At 35.4% G+C, this 26,409-nt stretch overlaps 1 protein-coding gene across 7 annotated transcripts in view; it reads left to right on the top strand.

Annotated features, from left to right (window-relative positions):
• The window catches only part of KANSL1L (KAT8 regulatory NSL complex subunit 1 like), a 150,280-nt gene that overhangs the window by 116,817 nt on the left and 7,054 nt on the right, over positions 1-26,409 (top strand). For 5 of the 7 annotated variants that reach the window (XM_017889356.1, XM_017889358.1, XM_017889357.1 and 2 more), the window contains exons 7-11: positions 9,735-9,897; positions 13,598-13,705; positions 22,133-22,261; positions 24,184-24,302; positions 25,091-25,215. In XM_017889356.1, coding sequence (XP_017744845.1) covers positions 9,735-9,897; positions 13,598-13,705; positions 22,133-22,261; positions 24,184-24,302; positions 25,091-25,215 — 644 coding nt within the window. The remainder of the gene's footprint in view (positions 1-9,734; positions 9,898-13,597; positions 13,706-22,132; positions 22,262-24,183; positions 24,303-25,090; positions 25,216-26,409) is intronic. The other 2 variants (XM_017889361.1, XM_017889360.1) reach the window with 1 other exon arrangement.

Genomic DNA, 26,409 nt, shown 5'->3' with positions numbered 1-26,409 from the left:
AAGCCCAGGAATTAAAACCAGCCTAGGCCACATAATGAGATACTGTCTCTACAGAAAATTTAAAAATGATCCAGGTATGGTGGTGTCCACCTCTAGTCCCAGCCACTCTGGAGGATAAGGTGGGAGGACTGCTTGAGCCAGGCAGTGGAGGCTGCAGTGAGCCTTGATAGATCGTGCCACTACACTCCACCCTGGATGACAGCAATACCTTGTCTCAAAAAAAAAAAAAAAAAAAGAAGTATGAAAGCAATTTAAAATAAAATAGCTAGAATTAAAATTTTAGCATAAGAACTAGAAAATAGAGTCAAATAAATCTCCCAGAACACAATAAAAATTATACATGACTATTTCCACAGCTAAAATGAAGGCATGAAGTCTACAGTTTGATAAGGCCCACAAACTTTTGAGCATTGTGAATTAAATAAACAGCCCACACTTAAACAGATTCTCATGAAATTTCTGAATATCTAGAACATAAGATGTTAAAGCTTCTGAAGGGAAAACAGCTAACAAAAGCAAATTATGACCTATAATGGGTAGGAATGAAACTGCGTTTGAAATTCTCATTAATGACTCCAGATGCTAGATGAAAATAGAAAATTGTCTTTAAAGTTCTGAAGGAAAATTTTTTTGATTGTAGGGGTGAAATAAAACTGTCATTATTTTTACATGAAGCAATTTCATAGAAAATCCAATAGAATCAAAAAATTATTAGAACTATTTTCCACATTAGTAATAACCAGTTAAAAATATATTAAAAAACAAGTTACATTCCCAAAAGCATACTGTCAATTTTCTAAGAATTGACTGTATATATATGACTACTATGGAAACAAATATAAAGCTTTTATATAAGATATAAAGACTTAAAAGTGGGAGACATTCGGTTTCCTGAATTTAAGGTAATCTTAGTCAAAATACCAGCTGTCTATTTTGGAAACTTAACATTCAAAAGTGAAGATGGACAAATAAAGGTCCATGAAGAGAAGGGGAGGAGGGTGGACAGGATTACCAGATACTCTTACAGTAATACAGTATGTGGGAACTAGCTCAAGTATAAACAAATGGGCCCAGAATGAGTTCTCCATAGCAATACTATTAATGTAATTTAAATATTAAAATACGTTAAAGGCTCAAGTGATCCTCCTGCCATGGAGTGTTCATCATGTACATTCCATGCACACTTGAAAAGAGTGTATGGGCTGGATATGGTGGCTCATTCTTGTAATCCCAGCACTTTGGGCTGGGATCAGGAGTTTCAGACCAGCCTGGGAAACACGGGGAAACCCTCTCTCTACAGAAAAATACAAAAATTACCTGGGCATGGTGGTGTGCACCTATAGTCCCAGCTATTCGGGAAGCTGAGGTGGAAGGATCACTTGAGCCCTGGAGTGGAGTGTGGCACAATCACAGTTCCTTGCAGCCTCAACCTCCTGGGCTCAAGTGATCCTGCACCTCTGCCTCCCAAGTACCTAGGACTATAGGTGTGTGCCACTGTGCCCAGCTAATTTTTTTTTTTTTTTTTTTCTGTAGAGAGGGTCTCACTATGTTGCCCCAGGCTGGTATTGAACTCCTTGGGCTCAAGCTATCCTCCTGCTGTGGCCTCTCAAAATGCTGGGATTATAGGTGTGAGCCACTGCACCTGTCACTCTTTAAAGTTTTAGGCATCCACTATAAGGGAGACTACTATATTTATATAGCTGCTTCAGCAGTCTACTGGCTAGCGCTTGAGTGGTATGTCTGCTCTATACTTTTGCTTTTTACCTATTACTTTTTTAAAGTGGTTTTCTTGTGGATGTTATATATTTGGGTGTGGCTTTTTTTATCCAATCTGAAGTTTCTGCCTTTTAATTAGAAGTGCTTAGACCATTTATACTTGATGTAATTTTGATAGGGTTAGGTTTAAATTGATCATCTTGCCATTTGTTTTTTATTTTTCCCATGTTTTGTGTTCTTCTCTTATGCTTTTTTTCCACCCCTGGAATTAATTGTTTTAAATTTGTCTGGTGTTGTTTCACTCTATGCATACATAGATTATTATTTAGGAAAAGATTAAAAGATACCCTATGAGGATTTCTGGAGCCTTTCTCTGCTTCTTTTCTGGCATTCTATTCTGCAAATTACAGCTGCCTTGTTCTTCCCCAACTCAAATATCTGTCTCTGCCAGTCAGCTAGACTGCTACTTCCTACCTGAGCCACCTTGTTTGTGCCAAAGTCTGGGAATATACCACCATGCAACAAACTGGTAGATACACAGGATTGCCTCATTTGTTGTTCATTTCCCAGAGATACCACTCATGTGTTGCCTATGGTCCAAGTTCTGAAAAGTTGTTTGACATCAGTCCTATAGCTGTTCTTCATGGGCAGAAATGAAAATGCCTTTTCTACTGTCAAAACTGATTTTTTAATAGCAACTCCAATTGTAGCTATTGCTTAATATCTTTTCTCCACAAGTTTGAAAGTGTCTGTGATCATCTCTTGTCACACATTGCATTCCTTGAGAAGCACTATAATGTCTAGTTTCTTATTTTAGCTTCTGATTTCCTACTATAGTATGCCAGCCAACAAAATCATTTTATCGAAAGAAAATTTTTCTTTTAAAGATAGGGTCTCACTATGTTGCCCATATTGGACTCAAACTCCTGCGCTCTAGTGATCCTCCCAGCCTCCCTGAAACAATTTTTTAAAGGTCAGAGTGACCTTTCAGTTGCTAGGTCCAATTCTGCACTTCTGACTCCAGTAATATGGTAGGAACGTTACCGTAGAAAAACCTCCAGGTACCACAAAATAGAATGTAAAATATAAAGAATATTTTGTACAATACAGAAATCATCTGGTTAAAAAAAAAATGCTCAGAATAAGAGAAAGGGAGAAGAAAGAGAAGTGTGGTGGGGCGGGGGGGCAGAAGAGAAACATACTAAGAATCCAGAGAAAGAAGTGACACATTGAAGTCTGAAGCTTTCTTATGAGTATTTTCCAATTAAACTCCATAGAAGTTTTTATTTGATATTCCTGAGAGTGACTGGAGGCAAAAACCTGGAAGATGTGAGGAATCATTTTAGAAATTCTGCATAAAGCCAAGAGTCTCCAATGGCAGGCTATAGACTTTGTGAATGGGTGAACCAGAACTCAGATCTACTGCACAGAGATGCAGAGAATTTGCTTTTCTTAGCCTTGGGCTGTGGTTGAAAAGGGAAAATACAGTGGCTATGTAGAATTTAAAAGAAGTCAGGCCTCTTTTGTTTTTGAAGTTTGAAATCATGCTACTCAAGTGTTTTGTTTTGTTTTAAAGATAAGAATTGGGTTTTAAAATAGGTTAGAACAGTAGTTCTAGATGACTGGCTCAGACAATAGACATCCTTTCTAGGGGAATAAACTCTCAACAGAAGCTTCCAAATATCCCATGAACAAAGTTTCAACAAAAATGAATTCCCAATAAGAAAAAAAAAAAAAAATCACAGAACACACAACACTAGGGCCACATGAGAGTCAGAAGAAATGAACAAACAAAAAACCATACACATATGTGTTAATATATGCATGCAAATGTATGAATATATAAAATCTCTTAAAATGTTTGTGTATATGTATGTGTATATACACATATACACAAACATTTTAGAGATATTCTATAAATATGTATACATATATATACACACATATACACACACATATTCCTACAAAATAACTTGAAATATTAGAATTATCCTATACAAAATGTAAAAATAAGTAATTTTTTCAAGGAAAATACATCAGAAAATTGCTAGTATGATTAAAAAGTGTATAGACAGAGCTAAAGAGAGAATTGAGTTGAAAGATTGAGCTCAATAAAATTACACAAAAGAGAGCACAGAGAGAAATCATAAATGGACATATGAAAAAAGAATTAATAAAAATAAAGGTTAGAGGAGAAAGTCTAACTTAGGTCTCCAGAAGCTGGCTTCTGCATGCAACCACTATTACCCTGAAGCTCTGGCAGGAAGTTTCAGATTTGATGCAAATGCCAGTAATGATAGTTATGGGGGATGCTTTTGGTGATGTTTTAGGAGGCGTGAAGCACATGGCCAGTTTTCACTTCAGAGCATTTTTGACCAATGTTTTCCTCAGAACATTTGCTGAATACTGAGGCTGCACAGAGCAGGATGCTTAAAACATAAATGGCAAAAGTCCCCTGTAAGCAGGGTGGCATTGTTCAGTATACTCTTAAGATTAGAGGTCTGGATGACTGGGGATAATTCTATAAAATAAATATTCGGTTGAAAACTTTGAGTGGCAAATCATATTTATGAATCATACTAGGGCTGCAACCTAGATTAAACTACTCATACTCTCAGATTAAGGAGAGAAGTCTCTATTTTATCCAGCTAATAGTGGGGAGAGAGAACCCCCACTAGAGAAAGATCACATCTTTTGGAACCTATGTGGTTTTTAAAACACACCATCTGTCATTCAATCAAAGATTAGTAGGCATGGTGAAAAGAACTACATGACCAAAATTCAAAAGGAAAACAGACAATAGAGACAGATACTCAAGTGAGTCTGATACTAGATTTAGCTGGCAAAAACTTTTAAATGATTATTTAAAAGGAATGCCTTTAAATGCATTTTATTTAGAGAATGCCTAAATAATCCTGAACACAGTGTTAGTAGAAATACGGACATTAAAGCCACTCTGATAAAACCTCAGATGGAAATGAGGAACATGTTATTGGAAACTAGAGGAAAAGTGCTCCTTGTTATAAAGTGGTAAAGAGCTTGGCTAAATTGTGTTCATATAATTCATATGTTTAAAAAAAATAGAGAACAGGTAGAAGAAAACACATGATTTCACCAGATAATTAGAATCCTTTTTTAAAAAAAGAATTATATAAACATTCTCAAACTGAAAATACAACATGAGGAATTAATGCCTCACCAGATAAATTTAACTACAAATTAGGTGGAGCAGAAGATAAAATTAGTGTACTGAAAGACTAATTAATAGAAAACACTAAAATGGAAGCACAGAGATAAAGAAAAAATACAGAAAAATAGAGAAATGTATGACTAGATTAAAAAACATCCATATATGTTATTGGAGCCTAGAAAAAAGGAGAAAGAATAAGGCAGAAGTAACATTTGAAAAATAATAATATCCCTCAAATAAAGGTCATCTACCCATAAACTCAAGAAGTTCTGTGAACCTCCAAGAGAACAAATGCATGGAAATTACATCAAGGCATATGTGATGGTTAATTTTATGTGTCAATTTGACTGGGATAAGGGATGGTCAGATAGGTAGTAAAACAGTATTTCTGTGTGTGTATGTGAGGGTGTTTCCAGAGGAGATTAGCATTTGAATTTTTAGGCTAAATAAAGATTATCTTCATCAATGCAAGTGACCACGATTCAATCTATTGAGGGGATGACTAGAACAAAAAGGTGGAGAAAGGCTGAATTTGCCATCTCTACTTGAGCTGGTGTATCTTCTCCTGCCCTTGGACATTGGCACTCCTGGTTCTCAGGCCTTTGGACTTGATTGGTCATTGGTCTCCTGATTTTCAGGCATTTGAACTCAGACTGGGATTTACACCATTAGCTCCTCTGATTCTCAGGCCTTTCGATTCCGAGTTGCACTATCAGTTTTCCTGCAGATGGCAGATGATGGGACTTCTTGACCTACATAATTGTATGTGCCAATTCCTATCATAAATTTTTTTCTTTCTCTCAGTTCTGTTTTTCTGGAAAGTCATGACTAACACAGATTTTGGTACTGAGAAGTGGGAGTGCTGCTGTAATGAATGCCTGAAAATGTGGAAGTAGCTTTGGAACTGGGTAATGGATAGAGGCTGGAAGAGTTTTGAGGTGCATGCTAGAAACACCCGTATTGTTGTGATCAGATCTTTAAAAGTGATTCTAATGAGGGCTCAGAAAGAAAAGAGGAGCACTTTGGAGAAAGCCTCCATCTTCTTAGAGAATGCCTAAATAATCCTGAACAGAATGTTGGTAGACATATGGATATTAAGGCCATTCAGATAAAACCTCAGATAGAAATGAGGAACATGTTACTGGAAACTCGAGGAAAAGTAATCCTTGTTATAAAGTGGCAAAGAGCTTGGCGAAATTGTATTCATGTTCTAGTGTTTTGTGGAAGGTAGAAATTGCAAGCGATGAAATTGGTTATTTGGCTGAAAAAAATCTCTTAGAAAACTGCTGAAGGACTGACCTGGTTCCTCCTTCTGACCGCTTATGATAGAATGCCAGAAGAAATGACTACAAGAGGAATTGTTGATCAAAAAGGAAGCAGAACTTAAAGATTTGGAAAAGTCTTAGCCTATTCATATCATAAAGAAAGAGAAAGCCAGCTTTGGAGAAAACACTAAGGGTGTGGCCAAGGGGCCTTTTGATAGAGATTAGTATGGATCAGCCCTCTCTGCAGAAGCCAGGAGATACTCTCCAAGACAACGGAAGACAATAGAAGAATGACCCTGAAGGCAATATAGAGATAATGGAGGCTGCCCCTCCCAGCATAGGACCAGAGTGCAAAGTCCCTTGGGGCAAAGAAGTTTCAAATATGGAGCCACCTGAGCCTGAGACCTCAGCATGCACTGCCCAATAGAACCTTACATTATGGGTTCTGCTCCCCACCACTGGCTTCTCTAGTGTGGCTCTGGTGGGCCTGGTATAGTGTAGGCTGTGATGGCCAACCCTGTAGGCGGCACAGGTGGTAGATTTTGGTGGCATCTACAGTCTCTGCCAACACTTAGGGAGCCATGGCTTAGGCTATGCATGGTAAAGCCACTGGTGCATGATTCTAGCCTAGGAGAGCCACAGGCCCCTGACCCCAAGTTAGCTTCAATGACAGAGGCAGAGTAACTACCTGGAAGAGCCACAAACTTGGGACTCCAGCCAATAGCTGTGGAGATGGGACCATAACCTACTGAGTCTGGAAGGCAGAGCATCAAGCAGAAGGTTATTCTGGAACCTTCAGGTTTAATGGAATTTTTCCCTGTTGGGTTGGTTTGCTCAGAACCTGTCATTTCTTTCTTCTTTCCTATTCCTTTATTTTGGAATAGGAGTATCTATCCTATGCCTTTCCCACCATGGTATTTTGGAAGCACATAACATGTTGGTTTTAGAGGTTCACAGTTGGAAAGCAATCTGCCTCAGGATGAATTGTATACCTTGAGTCTCACCCATATCTGATTTAGATGGTATTAGGTGAGATTCTGGACTTTGGATTTTTCAGTTGAGGCTGGAATGAGTTAAGATTTTTGGGCTGCTGGGATGGAATGAAATATTCCGCATGTGAGAAGGACGTGTATTTTGGGGGGCTTGGGTGCAGTGCTATAGACTGAATGTGTCTCCCCCAAAACTCATATGTAGAAACCTAATTTCCAATGTGATGTTATTTGGATAGGGCCTTTGGGAAGTTATTAGGTCATGAAGTCATTAATGGAATTAGTGCCCTTATAAAAGAAACCCCAGAAAGCTCTTCCTTCCATCATGTGAGGTTACAGCCATCTATCAGTGAGAAAGTAGACCCTTGTCAGACACTAAATCTGCCAGCACTTTGATCTAGTACTTTTTAGTCCCCAGAACTGTGAGAAGTCAATTTCTATTATTTACCTAGTCTATGGTATTTTGTTATAGCAGTCTGAATGGACCAAGACAGAACTCTTATGGTAAGCCTGCTAAAAAAAGTAAAGACACACAGAAAATATTAAAAGCAGCCAGAGCAAAAAAGGCACATTACTTTCAAATGGGGGCAATAAAAAAACCTATAGCTAACTAATCACCAGAAATAATGAGAACCAGAAGAATGAAAGTATCCGTAAAGTACTGGAAAAAAAAAAAAAAAAAAAGCCAACCCAGAATTCTGTATCCACAAAATATTAAAAATGGTAAGATGAAAATGTTTCAGACAAGTAAAAACTGAGAGAATTCGGAGAAAGCAAACCTATACTATGATAATAGCAAAGGGAGAATATGATCCCACATGGAAGTAGGGAATTGTACGAAGGCGCTACAAGCAATGAGACAACATAAATATATGGGTGGTATGCATGAATGTTGATGATACAAACAATAATAGCAGTATATTGTGGGGTCATAAATATATGTAGAATTAAAATGCCTAACAATGATAATGCAAAAACAGGAGAGTAAATGGAGTTCTAAAGTCCTAGTATTTTCAGGGAAATGGTAAAAGGAATAATTTGTATTATACTGTAAAGCCAACTGGCTAAGGATGCACATTGTAATCTCTATGGAAACCACTAAAATAAAGTAAAAGAATGAATAAAAATTAAGAGATGGGAAACATTTAAGAAAATATTTGATTAATCTTAAAGCAAAGTAGGAATCAATGAAATATAAAACATGCATACAATATAGAAAGTGAACAAGTCCAGTTACTGGCTCGTTGAAGAGGTTAACAAACTTGATAAACTCCTGGCAGGATTCTTCAAGAATAATCTTACTTTGGTTTGACATTTTAAAACTCGGTTAATGTGGCCGGGTGGGGTGACTCACGCCTGTAATCCCAGCACTTTGTGAGACTGAGGCAGGCTGGATCACTTGAGGTCAGGAGTTCGAGACCAGCCTGGCCAACTGGTGAAGCCCTGTCTCCACTAAAAATACAAAAAGTAACTGGGCACGGTGGTGTGTGCCTGTAATCCCAGCTACTCAGGAGGCTGAGACAGGAGAATCACTTGAACCCGGGAGGCAGAGGTTGCAGTGAGCCAAAATCCTGCCACTGCACTCTAGTCTGAGCAACAGAGCGAGACTCTGTCTCAAAAAAAAATAAATAAATAAAAAATAAAATATGTTAATGCAATTTGTCACTTTAATAAAGTCATGTTATCATTTTATTAGGTTCAGAAAAAGCATATGATTAAATTCAACATTAACACATTTTTTTCAAGTTCTTTTGGCAAGCTAGGAATATATTCTGATAACCATACCCCAAAAAAAAAACAAAACCCAGCAATTCATATCATTCTTATTCTGATAAATTAAAAGCATTCCCATTACCATCAGGAACAAAACACAGATGTCTCCTTTGATCATTTTATTCATTATTAAATTGGTGAACCCATCCAGCATGGTTGGAACTCTCTAAAATAAAACNACTTTAATAAAGTCATGTTATCATTTTATTAGGTTCAGAAAAAGCATATGATTAAATTCAACATTAACACATTTTTTTCAAGTTCTTTTGGCAAGCTAGGAATATATTCTGATAACCATACCCCCAAAAAAAAAACAAAACCCAGCAATTCATATCATTCTTATTCTGATAAATTAAAAGCATTCCCATTACCATCAGGAACAAAACACAGATGTCTCCTTTGATCATTTTTATTCATTATTAAATTGGTGAACCCATCCAGCATGGTTGGAACTCTCTAAAAATAAAACTAGTAGGATCGAAAGAAAAAATATTACAGTTATTTCCAGCTAGTATGTTTAGATAATCAAAGACTAGAAGAAGCTATATATTATTAGAAAAAGAAAGTTTATAGCAAAGTTGTAGAATACTTCAATATATAAAAGTTAATTGTATTTTTAAATCCCTTTTATGATTGAATAAATAAATATTAAAGTTAATTAGGAATACATCTAGCAAAATATTTGTAAAACTTTTGTAGAATTGGAAAATTTTATTTAAAGATAACCTAAATAAATGTAGAGATATGCCATTATTTATGGATGCTTTGGCTGTGATATTCTAATATGGTTTTTCCTTGCAGACTTTGCCTTCAAAAGAAACATTTTTAAACACTACCCAAATGCCTTGCCTGCAATCAGCTTCAACCTGGAGTAGCTATGAACGCAATTCAGAGTCTTACCTATTAAGAGACCATGTATCAGAGTTAGATTCCTCTTTCCATTCTGTTCTATCATTGCCATCAGGTAAGCCTCCTTGTAACAATTTCTAAGTAACGATATTTTCTATACTGAAATCTAATCCTCTAGATACAGAGAATCTAATATAATCTTATCAATTTTTTTCAGTAGATATTAGAACTAAGCAATGCCTTGATAACTAAATTTGTTATAGAGGAATTAATCTAGTCACATGCACTGTTAATGTTCTATCTGTGTAAGCTGATTCTTTAACTCCTTCTAAACGAACTTGATTTACTTTGGGAAATTACTAGGTTTTTTTCTTGTTAAATTTTGAGCATTTTATTGGTAACACAGCTGCGCTGTTGAAATGTTTCTGAGTAACGGTAATTCAGTGTTCTTTTCTTTTCCTTTTTTTTTTTTTTGAGACGGAGTCTTGCTCTGTCGCCCAGGCTGGAGTGCAGTGGCACAATCTCAGCTTACTGCAAGCTCCGTCTCCCGGGTTTACGCCATTCTCCTGCCTCAGCCTCCCGAGTAGCTGGGACTACAGGCGCCCGCCACCTCGCCCGGCTAGTTTTTTGTATTTTAGTAGAGACGGGGTTTCACCGTGTTAGCCAGGATGGTCTCAATCTCCTGACCTCGTGATCCGCCCGTCTCAGCCTCCCAAAGTGCTGGGATTACAGGCTTGAGCCACCGCGCCCGGCTCAGTGTTCTTTTTCTAACGTACTGTTATACATGGAGGTTTCCCTGCCATAAAATATTTCTCCATTTATAATCTGCATTGAATTTCTCAATGCAGAGGGAAAACTGCATACCTATAAGTATAGTCAACCTCAAGAGTATCTGTATTCTGTAACTGAGTAAATGAGCCTTATACATCCTTACATCTCTAAAGTGTTTGTTTATTTATTTATTTATTTATTTTGGGACAGGGTCTTGCTACTGTTACCCAGGCTGGAGTACAGTGGTATGATCATAGCTTACTGCAGCCTTGACCTCCTGGGCTCAAGCAATCCTCCCACCTCAGCCTCCCAAGTAGCTGGAACTACTTGGGTGCATAACACCACACCAGCTAATTTTTTAATTTTTTTGTAGAGATTGGGTCTCACTATATTGCCCAGGCTGGTCTTGAACTTCTAGCCTCAAGTGATCCTCCCACCTCAACCTCCCAAAAATGCTAGGATTACTCTAGGTGGTTTTCAATTTTCAGTTCTTGATTTTTGTGGAACCTTTTACACTCTTGTCTATATTGGAACTAAAGTAAATATTTAGGGGAGAAAGAAAATATCCCTCACATTGGTTATCTCAGGTTCTTCTCTTTATTGGGGGATATCTCAACTTGGCTTTTGTTCCATTTTCTGCTTATAGTTCTAATGGTCTTTTAAATTCTCAAAATCAAGGGACTGATCCTATTTGTAAAGCTCTGTGTTTTGAACCTGTCCCCCTGCCCTGAATCTCAATTTAGTTTTTATCAGTAGTAGAGTAGCTTCTTAGCTACACCATTACCTTGATTTAAGTTTCTAACAAGAACTATTTCTTTCTATATTTAAGGAAACCTTAATAATATGATGAAATAATCCATATAACAATAATAATGTAGCTAATATTTAGTATTAGCACATACTGAGCCGTGTATATATTAAGCACATTACATTTTCTTGTTTAATTCTCACAACTCCATGAGAATAGGTATCTTTGTTCTGCTCATCTTACATATGAGAAAACTAAGCTTCATGATATTACTCATCCAAGATTACTTGGCTAATAAATGATGAGCCAGGATTTGAGGTAGTCATTCTCCAGAACCAAACTCCTCACCATTACTTTACTGCCTGTTTTCTTATTAGCAAATATATTTCTCTGATGACATAACCCTGAGAGCTGGTATAAATACTCTTTATCCTAAGACTCTTATGCCCCCTCTAATAAGATTAGATTGTTTATCTACTATTTCGTTATATCCATTCCTTCTTACATTCAATAAAAATCTCAATACCTACTATATGTAAGTACTAAATAAATGCTAGGAGTATAAATACAAATAAATCCCTCAAGGTACTTGCATTCCAGTTTAAAACAACTGAAAGGTACACTAATAAGTACAATAAAAGGCAATGAAAGATTTTTACAAAAGCTGACAGGTCACGTGTGGGTATTAAGAAAGGAATATAGACGGAACAACGACCTTTTCTTGTTAGATCATGTTTTCGCACAAATCACGAACAGTGGTAGAATTGGTGATACTCTCCTTGTAATACTGCTTTGGAGAAACAAATGCAACAAACTTATGTTTAGGTAATTGGAAAATATCAGAATCCTGAAATGTTTAAGGAGCATTTTAAAGGAGAATATTTAATTTTTATTCCCATTTTCATTTTGTCATCTAATTTTCATATGATCATAATACCAAGATTCAAACTCATCTTACATCTGTCCCTTGGAACAAATTCCATGATGATACTCATGAACTAATTTTGTTTTGCATATTTTCCACACTTGAGTATGGATCTGCCACTAAGATACATCATTTGAAGAAGAGAGAATTTTTTTCTGTTTAAAATCCAGACCCAGCCAGGTGGGCACAGTGGTTCATGCCTGTAATCCCAACCCTTTGGGAGGCTGAGGTGGGAGGATTGCTTGAGCTCAAGAATTCAAGACCAGACTGGGAACACAGTAAGACTTTGTCTCTAAAGAAAAAAAAATTTTTTAATTAGCCAGGCATGGAGGTGTGCACCTGTAGTCTCAGCTACTTGAGAGGCTGAGGTGGGAGGACTGCTTGAGCCCAGGAGGTTGAGAATGTAGTGGGCCAGAATCATGCTACCGCACTCCAGCCTGGGCAACAGAGCCAGCACCTGTCTCAAGAATAAAACAAATAAAAAAATCCAGGCCCTTCCTGGGTCTATGTTCATTTATGTATTCAAATTAGTGTCCTTACAGTACCTTCTTTCAATAGCCAAATTTTCATTATTAACTGAGTTATAAAATACGTTCTCAAGGAAAAGTTAAGTGTCTCCTAATAAATACTTTTTAAGATGATTTTGTTTTTTCATTCTTGGTTGAAAGAAAAAACCTTTAGTAAATGTGAAGCATAACTACTACATTGCTTAACTCCTCTTTGGTTGTGAGAGTACAGAATACAAACATAGTGAATTGAAAGTCTCCAAGCCTCTATTTAGAAACAAAACTAGGTTGTCAACAGGTTTTAATCTTTATAAAAGTAGATTCATTGTGATATGTAATATAGTAAAATAAGGGAATGTGAACTTTGATGTTTTCATAAAAGGTTGCATCTGACTTATAGTGGTTTTCTCCCAAGAAGTTAAAAGTATGTAATTTTTCGGAAATTTCATTATTTCAAATGCGAAGTTTGTAGGGATGGGATGGGAATGGATTTAGCGGGTGTAGGTTTTCTTAAAGACTTCTTGGGTATATTTGTTTCCATTCATCTGTGAATAGTATTTATTAATATTTAGAAGTACTGTTCATCTTATGTACTATTTCAGGAAGTTCATGAAGTTGTTTCTCTGTTAGCTTTTTAATTTGTTGATTAAGTGCACCTAACCAGTAATTTCTAAAATACTGCTACCAACATGCTTGGAAAGAGTATTTTGTCAATTCTGATAGTTGTTACATTTCAAACTTTTGCTTATTTTCTTAAGCTTATGTGCTATTTGCAGAAAGAAAGCAATTTTAATGTTACAATCTGTAATCCTAGTATTACAAAGAGTGGTATATTGAAAATACCTTTTTTACTTTATTTTTCCAGATGTGCCTCTTCATTTTCACTTTGAAACACTGTTAAAAAGGACTGAAATAAAAGGCAATCTTGCTGAAAATAAATTTGTAGATGAATATATCATATCTCCATCACCTGGTATGTCACATTTACAGTTCTTGTACTTTATATGCCTTTTATGTCTTTATACTTACTATTTTGCATTCTAAGGAAATAAAATTTAACAAAAGAATAAATGAAAATCCTTAATTTTAATACTCACTTTTACAAATCATGTACACATAAAATACAAGAACAATCTTAACATGATATGTGCAATACCTATTGAATGATAATTATGAACTATTACTGATAAATATAATAAAAATTTAAATAAATATGGAGAAACAGTATTTCTGTATGGTAAGATCAATAAAGATATAAATTCTTCCTAATAGTTCATATGATTAATGTAATATAACTTGAAGTTCTCACAGAATTTGTTTAACTTAAAATAATTCTAAAGCACAATGGGAAGACTAAACAGGGGAAAATATAAAAGGAATTACTATAAAAGTTTAGAGAAAATCTAGCCAACCCACAAATGGAAACATAACAAAAATCTATAATAATGTAGATTCTATTTTGCTCCTATTTAAGAAAATAGATCAATGAAGTAAACTCTATAGTTGATTATATATCAGGGAAGAATTGTATATCAGTGGGAAAGTGAAGAACCATTGGTTCTCATGTAGAGAACCAATAACATTTCTCATGGAGAAAATATTACTGTTAGTCTTTCCCAGTAGAATTCTTTTACATAGTCATTTAATGCTATTAATCAGAATAATTTCTAGTTAATTCCAAGACTTGTACTTAAAACGTTAAAACTACAAAATAAAACTTGTAATTATAACGAAATTATAACGAAATGTTTATGAGTTCTGTGAATGTGGGTGAATTCTATGCTTGGAAGCAATTAGAAGAAAGAAAACAACATATTTTGATTATTCACAAAGTTAAAATCTAAACATCAGGAAAGTCTTATAAATTTAATATAAATTATTTCTATATGAAATAATCTACCGCAAAAACTCAAGTCAAATGAATACCTGTTAGAACTGGGGTCTTATTATAAAATAAATTTATAAAAATCAACAGCTTTTATAAGTACCAATAGTAACTAGATAGCCTATGTAAAGGAATAAAATATGTTAGACACATTGACAATGAAAATATAAAGTATTTTTCATCAAACTTAACAAGTACCTACATGAGGACTACTTCAAAAGTTTAGTGAGAAACATGAGGACATTCCTAGATGGAGAGAAATATCCTCTTCCTGTCAGAAGACAGTATCATAACTGAAGTTGTCAATTTTCCCCAAATTAATCTACAAGTAGAATATAATCCTAATCAGAGTCAGAGGTATTATTGGAACAAAGTTATTCTGAATTTTATCTCAGACAGAAAATGTTGAATAGCCAATTAAATGTTTAGAAGATTAATAGCAGGACTATGAAGTTATAATCATGAAAACATGGTTCTGATAGAAGGCAGATCAAGGGAGCTTAAAAAAGTCTAGAGACAGAAGTTGGTATTTCCTACTATGTTGAAAAAATGACTTAGTCAATAAATATTACTCAACTGTATTACTCAAATTACAGTTGAGTAATAGAAGAGCCAGAATTCAAACCCAAGCAGTCTGGCTTGGAGCTATGCTCTATATAACCAAGTTTCCTTTGTAATCAAAGGCATTATATAATGACTCTTTGGAAGAATTAAAAAGTGAGATCACTAACTCACAAAGTGCATTAAAACAAATTTAAGTTGGATGGACATTAAAATACATTTCAGATGGATTAAAACGTTCAATGTTAAAAATGAATGTCTTAAAAGAATAACAAGAAAAGTGTACTTGATGATAATGAAAATAATAATATTAACTGAGCTTATAGTCAGACACTATGCGAAAGTTTACTACTTTTCCCTATAACATTAATGATTTTAAACATAATCATCAAGTTTGGCACAACTGTAGTAAAAATAGCGCCCTCAAATATCTTGGATAGTAAGAATTGATACAAGCCTTTTGGGGAGCTCTGTGAAATGCATTACAAGGCCTTTAAACTATGTATTTTTTTATAAGTTCAGTGTGGCTTAAAAACTCCCTTGTTTACTTTTGCACCTATTCCCCATAAATGTTTACTGACTGTTAACCCTATATTCTGACCCAATTATTCCATTTCCAAGAATCTAGTCTAATCCTAAATATGAAACCTTTATTCACAACTATATTCATCTTCTCATGTTTTGTGATAATGAAAATTAGCGACAACTTGAAAAGCACAATAGGGATATGGTTAAATATACTACAGTGGAATATACAGCCTTAAAAAATATCTTAAAAGTTCATATAAGGATGGAAACATACTCATCAAAGAATGTTGTGATATAAGAGGATGAAAATATTTTACTTCTGTGTCTGGTACAATTATAGCCATGTAGAAATATTTATTCTTATATCAACCAAATGCAATGTGTGGACCTTACTGAGATTGATTTGAATAAACCTGCTGTTTATATACACACACATAATTTTTGAAATGAGAAATTTGAACATGGACCAGCTGTTAGATATTAATGAATTATTGTTAATTTTGCTACTTGTAATAATGCATTGTGGTTACATAAACCCAGATGCACTTTTTCAGTTTGTTAGAGATTCACACTAACATATATGTAGATGAAAAGATATGTCTGGGATTTGCTTTTGAATACTCTAGCAAAAATGTTGGTGGGAGAGATGAAACAAGATTCGTTGTAAGTTGTTCACTGCTGAGACTGAAGGATAGGTATATGGGAGTTCATTATTCTAGTTTCCTTTTGTGTTTATCTGAAATTTTCCACAGCAAAATTAAAGAGAAAAAAGATGAAGGCACCAAGGATGAAAACAATTATCTATGCTAAGGGAAAAAAGCCTAAAATACAGAAAAATATAAGTAATATGTGCAGTTACCTTTTAATGATGCGAGTTCACTTGTTGGAATTTGTCCTAAGACTACATTTTTTCAAAAGGGAAAAAAATGTATCCATGAAGATGATTATTTTAAGAATGTCTTTAATAGCATTATCATTATGATGATAAGTATCATGGTCAACAGCTAGGAAATAGCTAAAGAACATTGTTTCTAATCAGAGGAATGTTATATAGCCATCTGAAAAAATAAGAGTGATAAAAATATAAGTATACATTTAATTAAAATTATGATTTCATATTTGATATACATATGAAATATAAAACATGTATTATTGACTGAAAGAGTATTCAAATATGAAAATATATGCTATTAGAGATTAATTATGTTTCTTTTAATGTTGTTCTACTATTTGATTTAAAAAAATAAGGCAGGTCGGGCATGGTGGCCCACACCTGTAATCCCAGCACTTAGGGAGGCTGAGGCAGGAGGATCACTTGGGCCCAGAGTTCAAGACCAGCCTCGGAAATATAGTGAAATCTCATCTCCACAAAAAATACAAAAATTAGCTGGGCATGGTGGTGTGCACCTGTGGTCCTAGCTACTTGGGAGGCTGAGGCAGGAGGATGACTCAAGCCTGGGAGGTTGAGGCTCCCACTGAGCCATAATTACACCACTGCACCCCAGGATGGGTGACAAAGTGAGACCCTGTTTCTAAAAAAATAAAAAACAAAAAATAAGGCAGTTAAACGTGTTAGGCACACAATTAAGGGGAATGCATGAATAATGTAATGAGAAATTTCATCCTATATATCTGTCTTAAATAGCTGGTCATTAATTTTTCTTTTGCTGTTAGTGATTAGAGTTCAGAATTTATTAAGCACTTAGTGCCAGGCAGACTATTAAGTGCTGAAGAATCAAAGGTGAATTACAGGAAGTCAAAATTGTAATGGAGGAAGACACAAATAACTGTTATATAGTATAATGGGGATAAACACATTTGAAGGCTGAGTGTGGTGGCTCATGCTTGTAATCCCAGCACTTTGGGAGGCTGAGGTAGGGGGATTGCTTAAGCCCAGGAGTTCAAGAACAGCCTGGGCAACATGGCAAAACCCTGTCTACAAAAAATATAAAAATTAGGCAGGGCATGGTGGTGCATGCCTGTAGTACCAGTGACTTAGGAGGCTAAGGCAGGATTGCTTGAGCCCAGGAACTCAAGGCTGCAATGAGCAATGATCACACCACTGCACTCCAGCTTGGGTGACAGAGTGAGACTCTATCTTAAAAAGAAATTATGTAAGATATAAATAAGAAGGAGTATGTAACTCTGCTTAGAAGGCAGAAAAAGAGAGGTTAAGGGAGATGAGAAATGGGCAAGGAGAGGAACTCTAGAAAGATGGTGATGCCAAGTGCAGCTTCAACTACTGAATTGGAATTTACAGAGAAAGAAGGATGAAGTGTTCCCGATTAGTGCTTCTCAAACTTTAAAATGTAAACAAGTTACTTTGGGGATATTGTTAGAATGCAGATTTTGATTTAATAAATCTGGAATGGGACCTGAAATTCTGCATTTCTAACGAGGTCCCAAGTGATTCAGATGCTGTTGGTCCATACTGAGTAACAAGTCTTTAAAGAACAAAAACAAACATATGTCTTGTCATGGAGAAATGACACAGTATGATATATTCAAATATCTATAAATAAGGACAGGTGCAGTGGCTCATGCCTGTAATCCTACCACTTTGGGAGGCTGAGGCGGGTGGATCACCTGAGATCAGGAGTTTAAGACCAGCCTGGGCAACATAGTGAAACCCCATCTGTACTAAAAATACAAAGACTAGCCAAGGGTGGTGGTGCACGCCTGTGGTCCCAGCTACTTGGGGGGCTGAGGCATGAGAATCACTTGAACTCAGGAGACGGAGGTGCAGTGAGCTGAGATGGCACCATTGCACTCCGGCCTGGGCAGCAGAGCAAGACTTGATCTCAAAACAAACAACAAATATCTATAAATAACTTGGCATTCTGGTAGGGCAAATTGCGTGAAGGCAGTAGACAGATCTTTGCTTGGATTTATCCTGTATGGTCCATTAGATTTGGCAGTTTACAATGGAATTGCTGATTTCAGGCAACAAGCAGAGAAAAGCCAAACTGTAGTGGGATGAAGAGTGAATGATGACTAGTTTAATCATGAGGAGTATGAGACAAAACCAATTTAAGAGTTTATACTTATCAAAATATTCAAAGTTATGAAAGTTATGGAAGACAGTGGAACTGTTTCAGATATAAGACCTTAATGAGATCTGACAACTGCAATGCCATCTGCAATGAATAGTTGAAATCATCTGTAAATAACATTATAGAGATATTGGTGAAATCTGAATAAAGTCTATAGATTAGCTAATGGCACTGAACTGCATGGCTACATAAGAAAATGTCCTGTTTTCAGAAATACATTGATGTTTTTAGGGCTAAAGGGGCATCATGTCAGCAACTAAATTTCATTTGTGGTCTGAAAGAAGGAGGTAAAGCAAATGTGATACGATGTTAACATTTGGGGGATTTCAGAAAAGGGTATACAGAAATTTGTTCTATTTCAAGTTTTCTGTAATTCTGAAATTATGTCTCAGATAGATGGAAGAGGAGGAACAATAGCACCATAACCCACACAAGCCAGCCAGAAACATAAAGCTCAGTTTTTGTCACCTACACTTCCTCCTGTCTAAACCAATTGCCAAGTTGTCAATATGATGTGTTTCCTTTCTTGCCTTCGACTACTCTCACAGTCCACCATGATCTCTTATCTATACTTCTGAAATGGACTTTTAATCCATGTTTCCCCTCTAATCACTGTAGGCGGTGATCTCTTCAAAATGCAAATCTAATGTCACACCTGCTCCCCACACCATCCCGTTAAAACATTCGAGAAGGAATATTTTTAACACCTTAAAGCCCTATCTACATAGACTGGCCCCTCCCTCATGATTCTTTCTCACCATGCTTCCTTACTCTACACTACATAGCTGTTCAGTTCCCAAATTTGTCCTGTTCCCTTGGGCCATTGTACATGCTATTCTCCTCCTTCCCCTAGCTATCAGCTATTTCTGTTCATATTTAAAATCTATGACTTCGTCTGGGGAAGCCTTTCCCAGAGCTCTTACTAGTACTCTCATACATTCTCAGTAACATCATGTAGTTTCACAACTGAAATGCGTATTTTTCTATCACGTTACGATTGCATTCCTTGAAATAACACCTGTAAACTACAAGGGCTGCTACAAATCCTAGTTTTGCTTACCTAGGGCTTAGAATAGTGCTTGCCATGTAGTTGGATCTCTGTAAAGTTGTTGGATGAATAAAAGGGAAGGAAGTAAAGACACGATATATGAGAAATGCTATCAAAGTGTGATCTTAGGATGAACCCCAAGAGAGGATTGGGAGAGCAAGAACTGAAAGGCTGGGAGGTTTATCAATAGAACAGGTGAAGAGGATGTGTAGAATTGTCATACATTTCCTACTGTTTCAAGGGTCCATGAAAATCTTACAAGACAATAATGAATTAGAAGGAAAATGATAAATGTGAAGAAAACATTTGAATACAATTTAATTTAAAAATCAACTTCTGTGAAAGTTAAGATTCCTTCACAAAGTTTGATGTTTTCAGAAGAGTGGAGAATTGCTTGTAGAAAATAAGAGAAACGTTAATTGTCTACAGTTTGCTTAAATGCTACAGCAAAATGTTATTAAAAGAATGGACACTTTTAATACCTACATACATTTTAACATATACATTTTAAAATCCACCTCTCACAATTCTAGTTACCATTTTAGTAAGTTTAGATTACTCCTGCCATGCTGTTTTCTTGTATTAGTAACTTTCAGGGTATCATCATCTGTGATGCACTTACGATTTAACTTTCATTTGCTGTTTGACATTCAGGTGCATCGTTGAAATCTTAGGGTGTAATATTGATTCTGGAAAACACTTTATCCTTTCTTCAACTATTCCCTCCTTTTCATTCTCTCTAGTCTCATCTGTTACCCCATTCTGGTCTTTTTCCCTCCATATTTTCTATCACTCTATTCCATCAAGATATGGAATTCCTCTTCCAGACCTTGATTTTGATTTTCAGCTTGATTTTGTTACTTAGCCTAGTGATGATTTTAACATTTGAACAATTATATTTTCTCTTTCTGACACTTCTCCAGAGGGGCTCTTACCTGTTTCTGTTGGCAATATTAACTGTTGAAATTGAGTTGCTAATATGTATTCCATGAATGCTCCATTATTTCTTGAGATGGTTCTTCCACTTGTGGTTTGTACCTGTTTTTTGATTTAGTGTTGGTATTCAGATTTTTGGAGTTTTCTATACTCATCATTGAAGCTGTGATACTCAGTTAAAACTGTTCTACCACTGCTGTTTATGGGACACTTCGGATGGGAAGGGAATTTATACTACATTTGAAATTTTCACACCAATTTGGGGATGGGCCGGGCATTTCAAAGCGGGGCACTTCGGCATTGCTTTCTCTCTCCAACCATTCATTTATCTGCCTAAAGCTGATTTTGTTAGTCTGACTGAGATATTGACATGTGCAGTCAATATCCAGATAGTTGTCCTGCTTCCAATTTTCCTTTCTTGTGAGTCTAGACCACCTTTGGTGGCATCGCACCTCTTTGTGGCAGTACTTCACTGTGTGCTTCTGCTCTGGGTTTCCTCTTCAAATTCCATACAGTATTAGTCTTTCAGATTCCTCAGAAATTCTGCCTTAGAAGTTCCACTTTTTGCTTGCAAATATGGATTTATATGTGCATATCTGTGCATATACCTATGTAAAAAGTATTTGTCTATCATATTTAGGGTCATTTGCCATCTTGAAACCAGACACTCCTTGTCAGCTGGTAGGCCATGCCCTTTTATTTCAATAGTGTGAGTTTGGCACTTCAGCTTACATATTTCTTTTTCCACTCCTTTCCACATCTCCAAACCTTTCAAAAAAGGAAGCCAATTTGGTTATTAGACCAAGGCTGGAAATAAGGGGGTTCAGATATACAATCATGGTAACGCTAACACTGACTGAACACTTATCACATCAGATGCTTTTACTTACCGCTACAGGAATAAACTCAAGTAATCATTATAAACCCAAGGTCGCTATTATTCCTATTTTACAGATGATGCAACTAAGGCATCAGAGATGTTAAATGATTCAGGTTCTTGCTCGCACAGTCTAGTCTGACCATGTTGAATCTTACTTGGTCCCAAATGATTTCCAGATTTAGGGTAAGCAAGAACTTAAAGATTCTGACAATCATCAGGATTTATGTATCTGAGCCAATCCTCATTCTATAAAGTTTCTGTAATTTGGAAGACTTTGAGAACAGATCATCTTCCCTTTTCATTCCCCTCAAAAAAATGAAGAAAATACAAGAAACTGGAAATTCCTGGGGATGTTTTTAGTTGGAGTTGTCTGTCTTGGTATTTAAGGTTATATTTATCTGTAATTTTGAAATGGTATCTTAAAATTCTGCAGTTACAAATAAAAACAGATTAACATGTTCACTGTGTTAAGGAACTAAAACCTAAAATTTCCTTTTCATTTGTTTTAGTACATAGTACTTCTCTGAATCAATGGAGAAATGGATATTCACCTATATGTAAGCCCGAAATAAGGTCAGAATCTTCTGCCCAACTGTTACAGGGAAGAAAGAAAAGACATTTGAGTGAAACAGCATTAGGTAGGTTAAAGTGAGGATATAAGCAGTAGTGATGTTAAAAATAAAAAATTCTGATTTTAAAATAACCTGTCTCATGGGAGTTTATAATCCAGAACAGCCACTAATTACATAAAACATCTATGACTCTACAAACATGAAAGAACATATCTGTAGTTAATTTAGAATTATTTGTGGACTGGTATCTACCCACTTTATGGCAATTATTTCCCTCCTATTTCCCTGACTAGTTGTCTTCTACCAATCACTCCCTGGATGGGATTTAATCTTCAAAGTTGTGTTCTAGGCTCAAAATAGGCTAGTGTAAAGTTGCCTTACAGAAACTGTTAACCATTTATGGTACCTACTGTGGAGATGTTGATGCACTGCAGGTTCCTCAGGATTTTGAGAAAGTGAACAAGCCTCAAGTGAAATGCTAAACTACCTTGTTCAATTCTCCTTACGAGCCTGTAGAGTTCCAAGATGATCAAGAGATACCTTTGGAAACTAGAACTCTTCTAGTAATACAAAGGGATTTTGGAGATCTGGGACAAGATAGTTGCCACAGTTAATTGCAAATGATAAAAAATAAAAATTAACTGGCAAGATAAATCAGAAACTAATTACACCCAAGATGTACTAATTATACAGAATGGATTTAATCTGTTTATCTCTGGTGTCTTCAGATATCCCACGATAAAAGACCTACCTAGTCACTACCTGATAACTACCTGATCAGCTACAGTGTAGCAAAAAGTAAACACATTCCCACACATGTTCAGAGCTGGTTTAATTACGCTCTTTAGTGTCTCACTCTAAGAACAACCAAGTATCACCTAGCTTTTGAGGCAACTTTCATATATGCATACCAAAACATAACTAAGCTTTAAAAAAAAAATCTAATAAGATGCAACATGAAGTATACATTACCTAAGGTATAAAATGTTTCTCTTAAATTGACTGATACTTTACCTCTAACTTCAAGTTTGATGTACATACAGGAATAAAACAAAGAAATGTCATACTACACAGAAATAACTAGATAATTCCAAAAGGATAGGACATCTGGTCCAGCCTGTCACGTCAATGTAATGAAAAATGATTTACTCTAGACTATAAGAAACCTAGGAGACAATGGCCAATTTTAATATGTAGATCCTTATCTGAAGAAACTAGCTATAAAGGACGTTTGTTAACAAACGGAGAAATGTAAATATGGACTGGGTATTAGATTTTATATTATACAGGAAAATATTCTCATTTTAAAAGATCTGTACTAAAATAAGGGCAATAAGTAAATGCATACATATATATATTTACTGTACACACACACACAACAGGGAACCAAAACAGGGAAAAAAAGGAACTTGGAAAAAATACAGAAAATACTAATAGAAGTAAACTTCTAATCGGTATCCTGAGAGAAATGAGAAATTTCATCTACGAAACAAGAACAGGATGCTATTTTAAAAAAGAGTACTAGAGAACAAGTACTTTTGGAAATATGTAGTTTAATAGCAGAATTTTTTTCAAAAAATTAAGAGTGTTCAGAAGACCAAGGACAGACACCTCACAGAAACTAGAATAAAAAGTCAAATATGAAAAATGAGACTAGATAAGAAAACTAAGATAGTTCTGGTGGTTCAACCACAAATAGGAGTCACAGGAAACAAGAATAAAGGGATGAGATGAAGGATTATTCAGGGAACAATATGGAATATATTGGAAAAAACTGCCAAAACCCCAGAAAATGGAGATAACTTATGGCATGACTGTAAGACTCCTCTTTTTTCATTTCCTTTTTTTGTTTTCTAATACACGAATTAAAAAAACAAAAACAAAAAAAACAAGGAATCAATCACCTGTCATCTAATTAGGAAAGTAATTCTAATTATACCTATTAGTCATGTTTAATGTGTGACATTCAATGGCTCTTTCCATGGCAGGAGAAAGAATTAAACTTGAAGAATCTGATTTTCAACACACAGAATCAGGATCCCATAGCAATTTTACAGCTGTTTCTAATGTCAACGTTTTATCAAGAATCCAGAATTCATCATCACGAGTAGGTTTTCTCTATGTTGAACTCTAAAATTGCTTTAAAATAAAACACCTGATTTTGAAAATAATTTATATTTTGCTAATCTATAACAGCCTTATTTACTAGCACATATTAACAGACATAACTATCTTGTTAGAAAATAAATTTGATTTATACAACTATGAAGCTAAAAGTTCATTAATATTTGGTTATAGCTTCTTTTATGTGTTAAAATTTAGATTATTATGACCATCTCTATTCCTTAACATATGAAGCTAAATAAAATCTTACTAATGAGAATTCAGGACTTGTCTTGTTCTTATCCTGCTTTTGTGGTTATCTGGCCAGGGTACAGAGAGGTCAAAAGGTGGGAGTGTTTAGAAATGAACAGTCTGAAGCTCAGGAACCAGGAACGCATAAATGAAGAGTATACTGAAGGGCTGACCAAAAATATTTCACTGCCTTTCCTAATAAAAAGTGGGTTACTGATCATTTCATTGACATTTAGGGTGATGTATGTTAGTCTTTTCTGATAAAGAGTTTTGCATTTAAGACTTTTTTTTATGGTCTTAAAAATAAGCTTGTATGCTTGCACACATAAATACATTACACATCTACCAAGAGATTGTTCTGATTTACAAAATACAGAAATATTTTCTTACTTGGTTTTCTTAACATGTTTTAGACTTTATAACAATGTATTTACAAAAATTAGGTAATATATACTGCCATATTTATATAACTGATGAAAGGAGGGTATCATTACAAGTAACTAGACAGTACTATAAATCTACTGTAATCCTGCTTTGCAGAATACTGCACGACGGAGATTGAGAAGTGAGAGCTCTTATGACATAGATAACATTGTGATTCCCATGTCATTAGTAGCCCCAGCTAAATTAGAGAAACTCCAATATAAGGAAATACTTACTCCAAGGTACGTATACTCACATCTTCATATTTTTCCTTCTTCCTTCCTTCCTTAATAAACTTAAATTTTCAAAGTGAAGTTCGAATTTTAATTAAAGGAGGATTCTTCTCCCAGTTCTTTCATAGCCATGGAGGGGAAACGGTGAGAAAAAAAAAATTACTCATGCCTTTAGAAAAAGTGTTATATAGTATCACAGTTTATTTCTGAGTTTTTATTAAGATTTGGGAATTCCTAGACTACTTTAGCATTCTTAGTCTTTATTATTCAGTGTCATTTAGTTATCTACTATGTATATGACACTAAAAGGCACTTTAGTGACATAAAAGCTATAGCAACAAATAATCCTTGCCCTTAAAGATACAGGTGTGACATAAGTTGCAAAGAGTTCTGCCTTTTCATGGGGTATTCACATTGTAAGACAGTAATACCTGTGACCAAAAAAAAAAAAAAAAAACTGTGATGTATTGCCAAGTCAGCAATAAACACATTCAAAAGATGAGTGGGAAGGTCTGGGAAGTCACCCATGAAGGAATGGGAAGGTGGAGAGGGTATTTACATAGCGATACCACAACAAAGGCACAGGACAAGTGTGTAAGGTTTAGCCAGATACTGTTTTGTGCAGGTTGATAATGGGAGGCTAAAAACAAAGTTAGGTCCAGATCGTGGAGGTCCCTGAATGCCATATGCAGATCTGCTCCCTACTGGCAGTAATGTTAGCCCAACTTTTTAGAAATGATGAGTGCAGTTTCTTAAGAATATAAATATGACACCAGGAAGTAGAGACAGAAAAGGTTGCAAACACAGACAGGTGGGTGACAATTTCAATTAATTGTTATACATCTCTATTCTAATTTCATAATTTCTTTTATTCATAATTACCTTGAGGTATCAAGAACTCTAATATTCTATAAGAGTTCTACTATGAGAACTCCTATAATCTGTGGATACTTGTTGCATAAGTAATGAATAACATTTGTGGCTATGATGTTCTATAGCAAAAATATATTTCAACTTGCAATGGTAGGCTGGAACTAGCTGGCTGAGTAGATAGTTAAATATAGAAGACTTCTGTGAGCCAGTTATTAAACTACTGATGACTCAAAAGGGGCTATGGTAGGTATTTTCACACCAAAGAAACTGGCAAACATACAAACCAGGGTTTTTTTCCTTCTGTTACTTTTTGGCCAGGCCAGGTTTATC

Source organism: Rhinopithecus bieti, unplaced genomic scaffold (genome assembly GCF_001698545.2).
Source record: "Rhinopithecus bieti isolate Rb0 unplaced genomic scaffold, ASM169854v2 scaffold_17939, whole genome shotgun sequence".
In the NCBI taxonomy this organism is placed as follows: Eukaryota; Metazoa; Chordata; class Mammalia; order Primates; family Cercopithecidae; genus Rhinopithecus; species Rhinopithecus bieti.
Note: the sequence above shows the minus strand (reverse complement) of the source record. Positions and strands in the feature narration are given on the sequence as shown.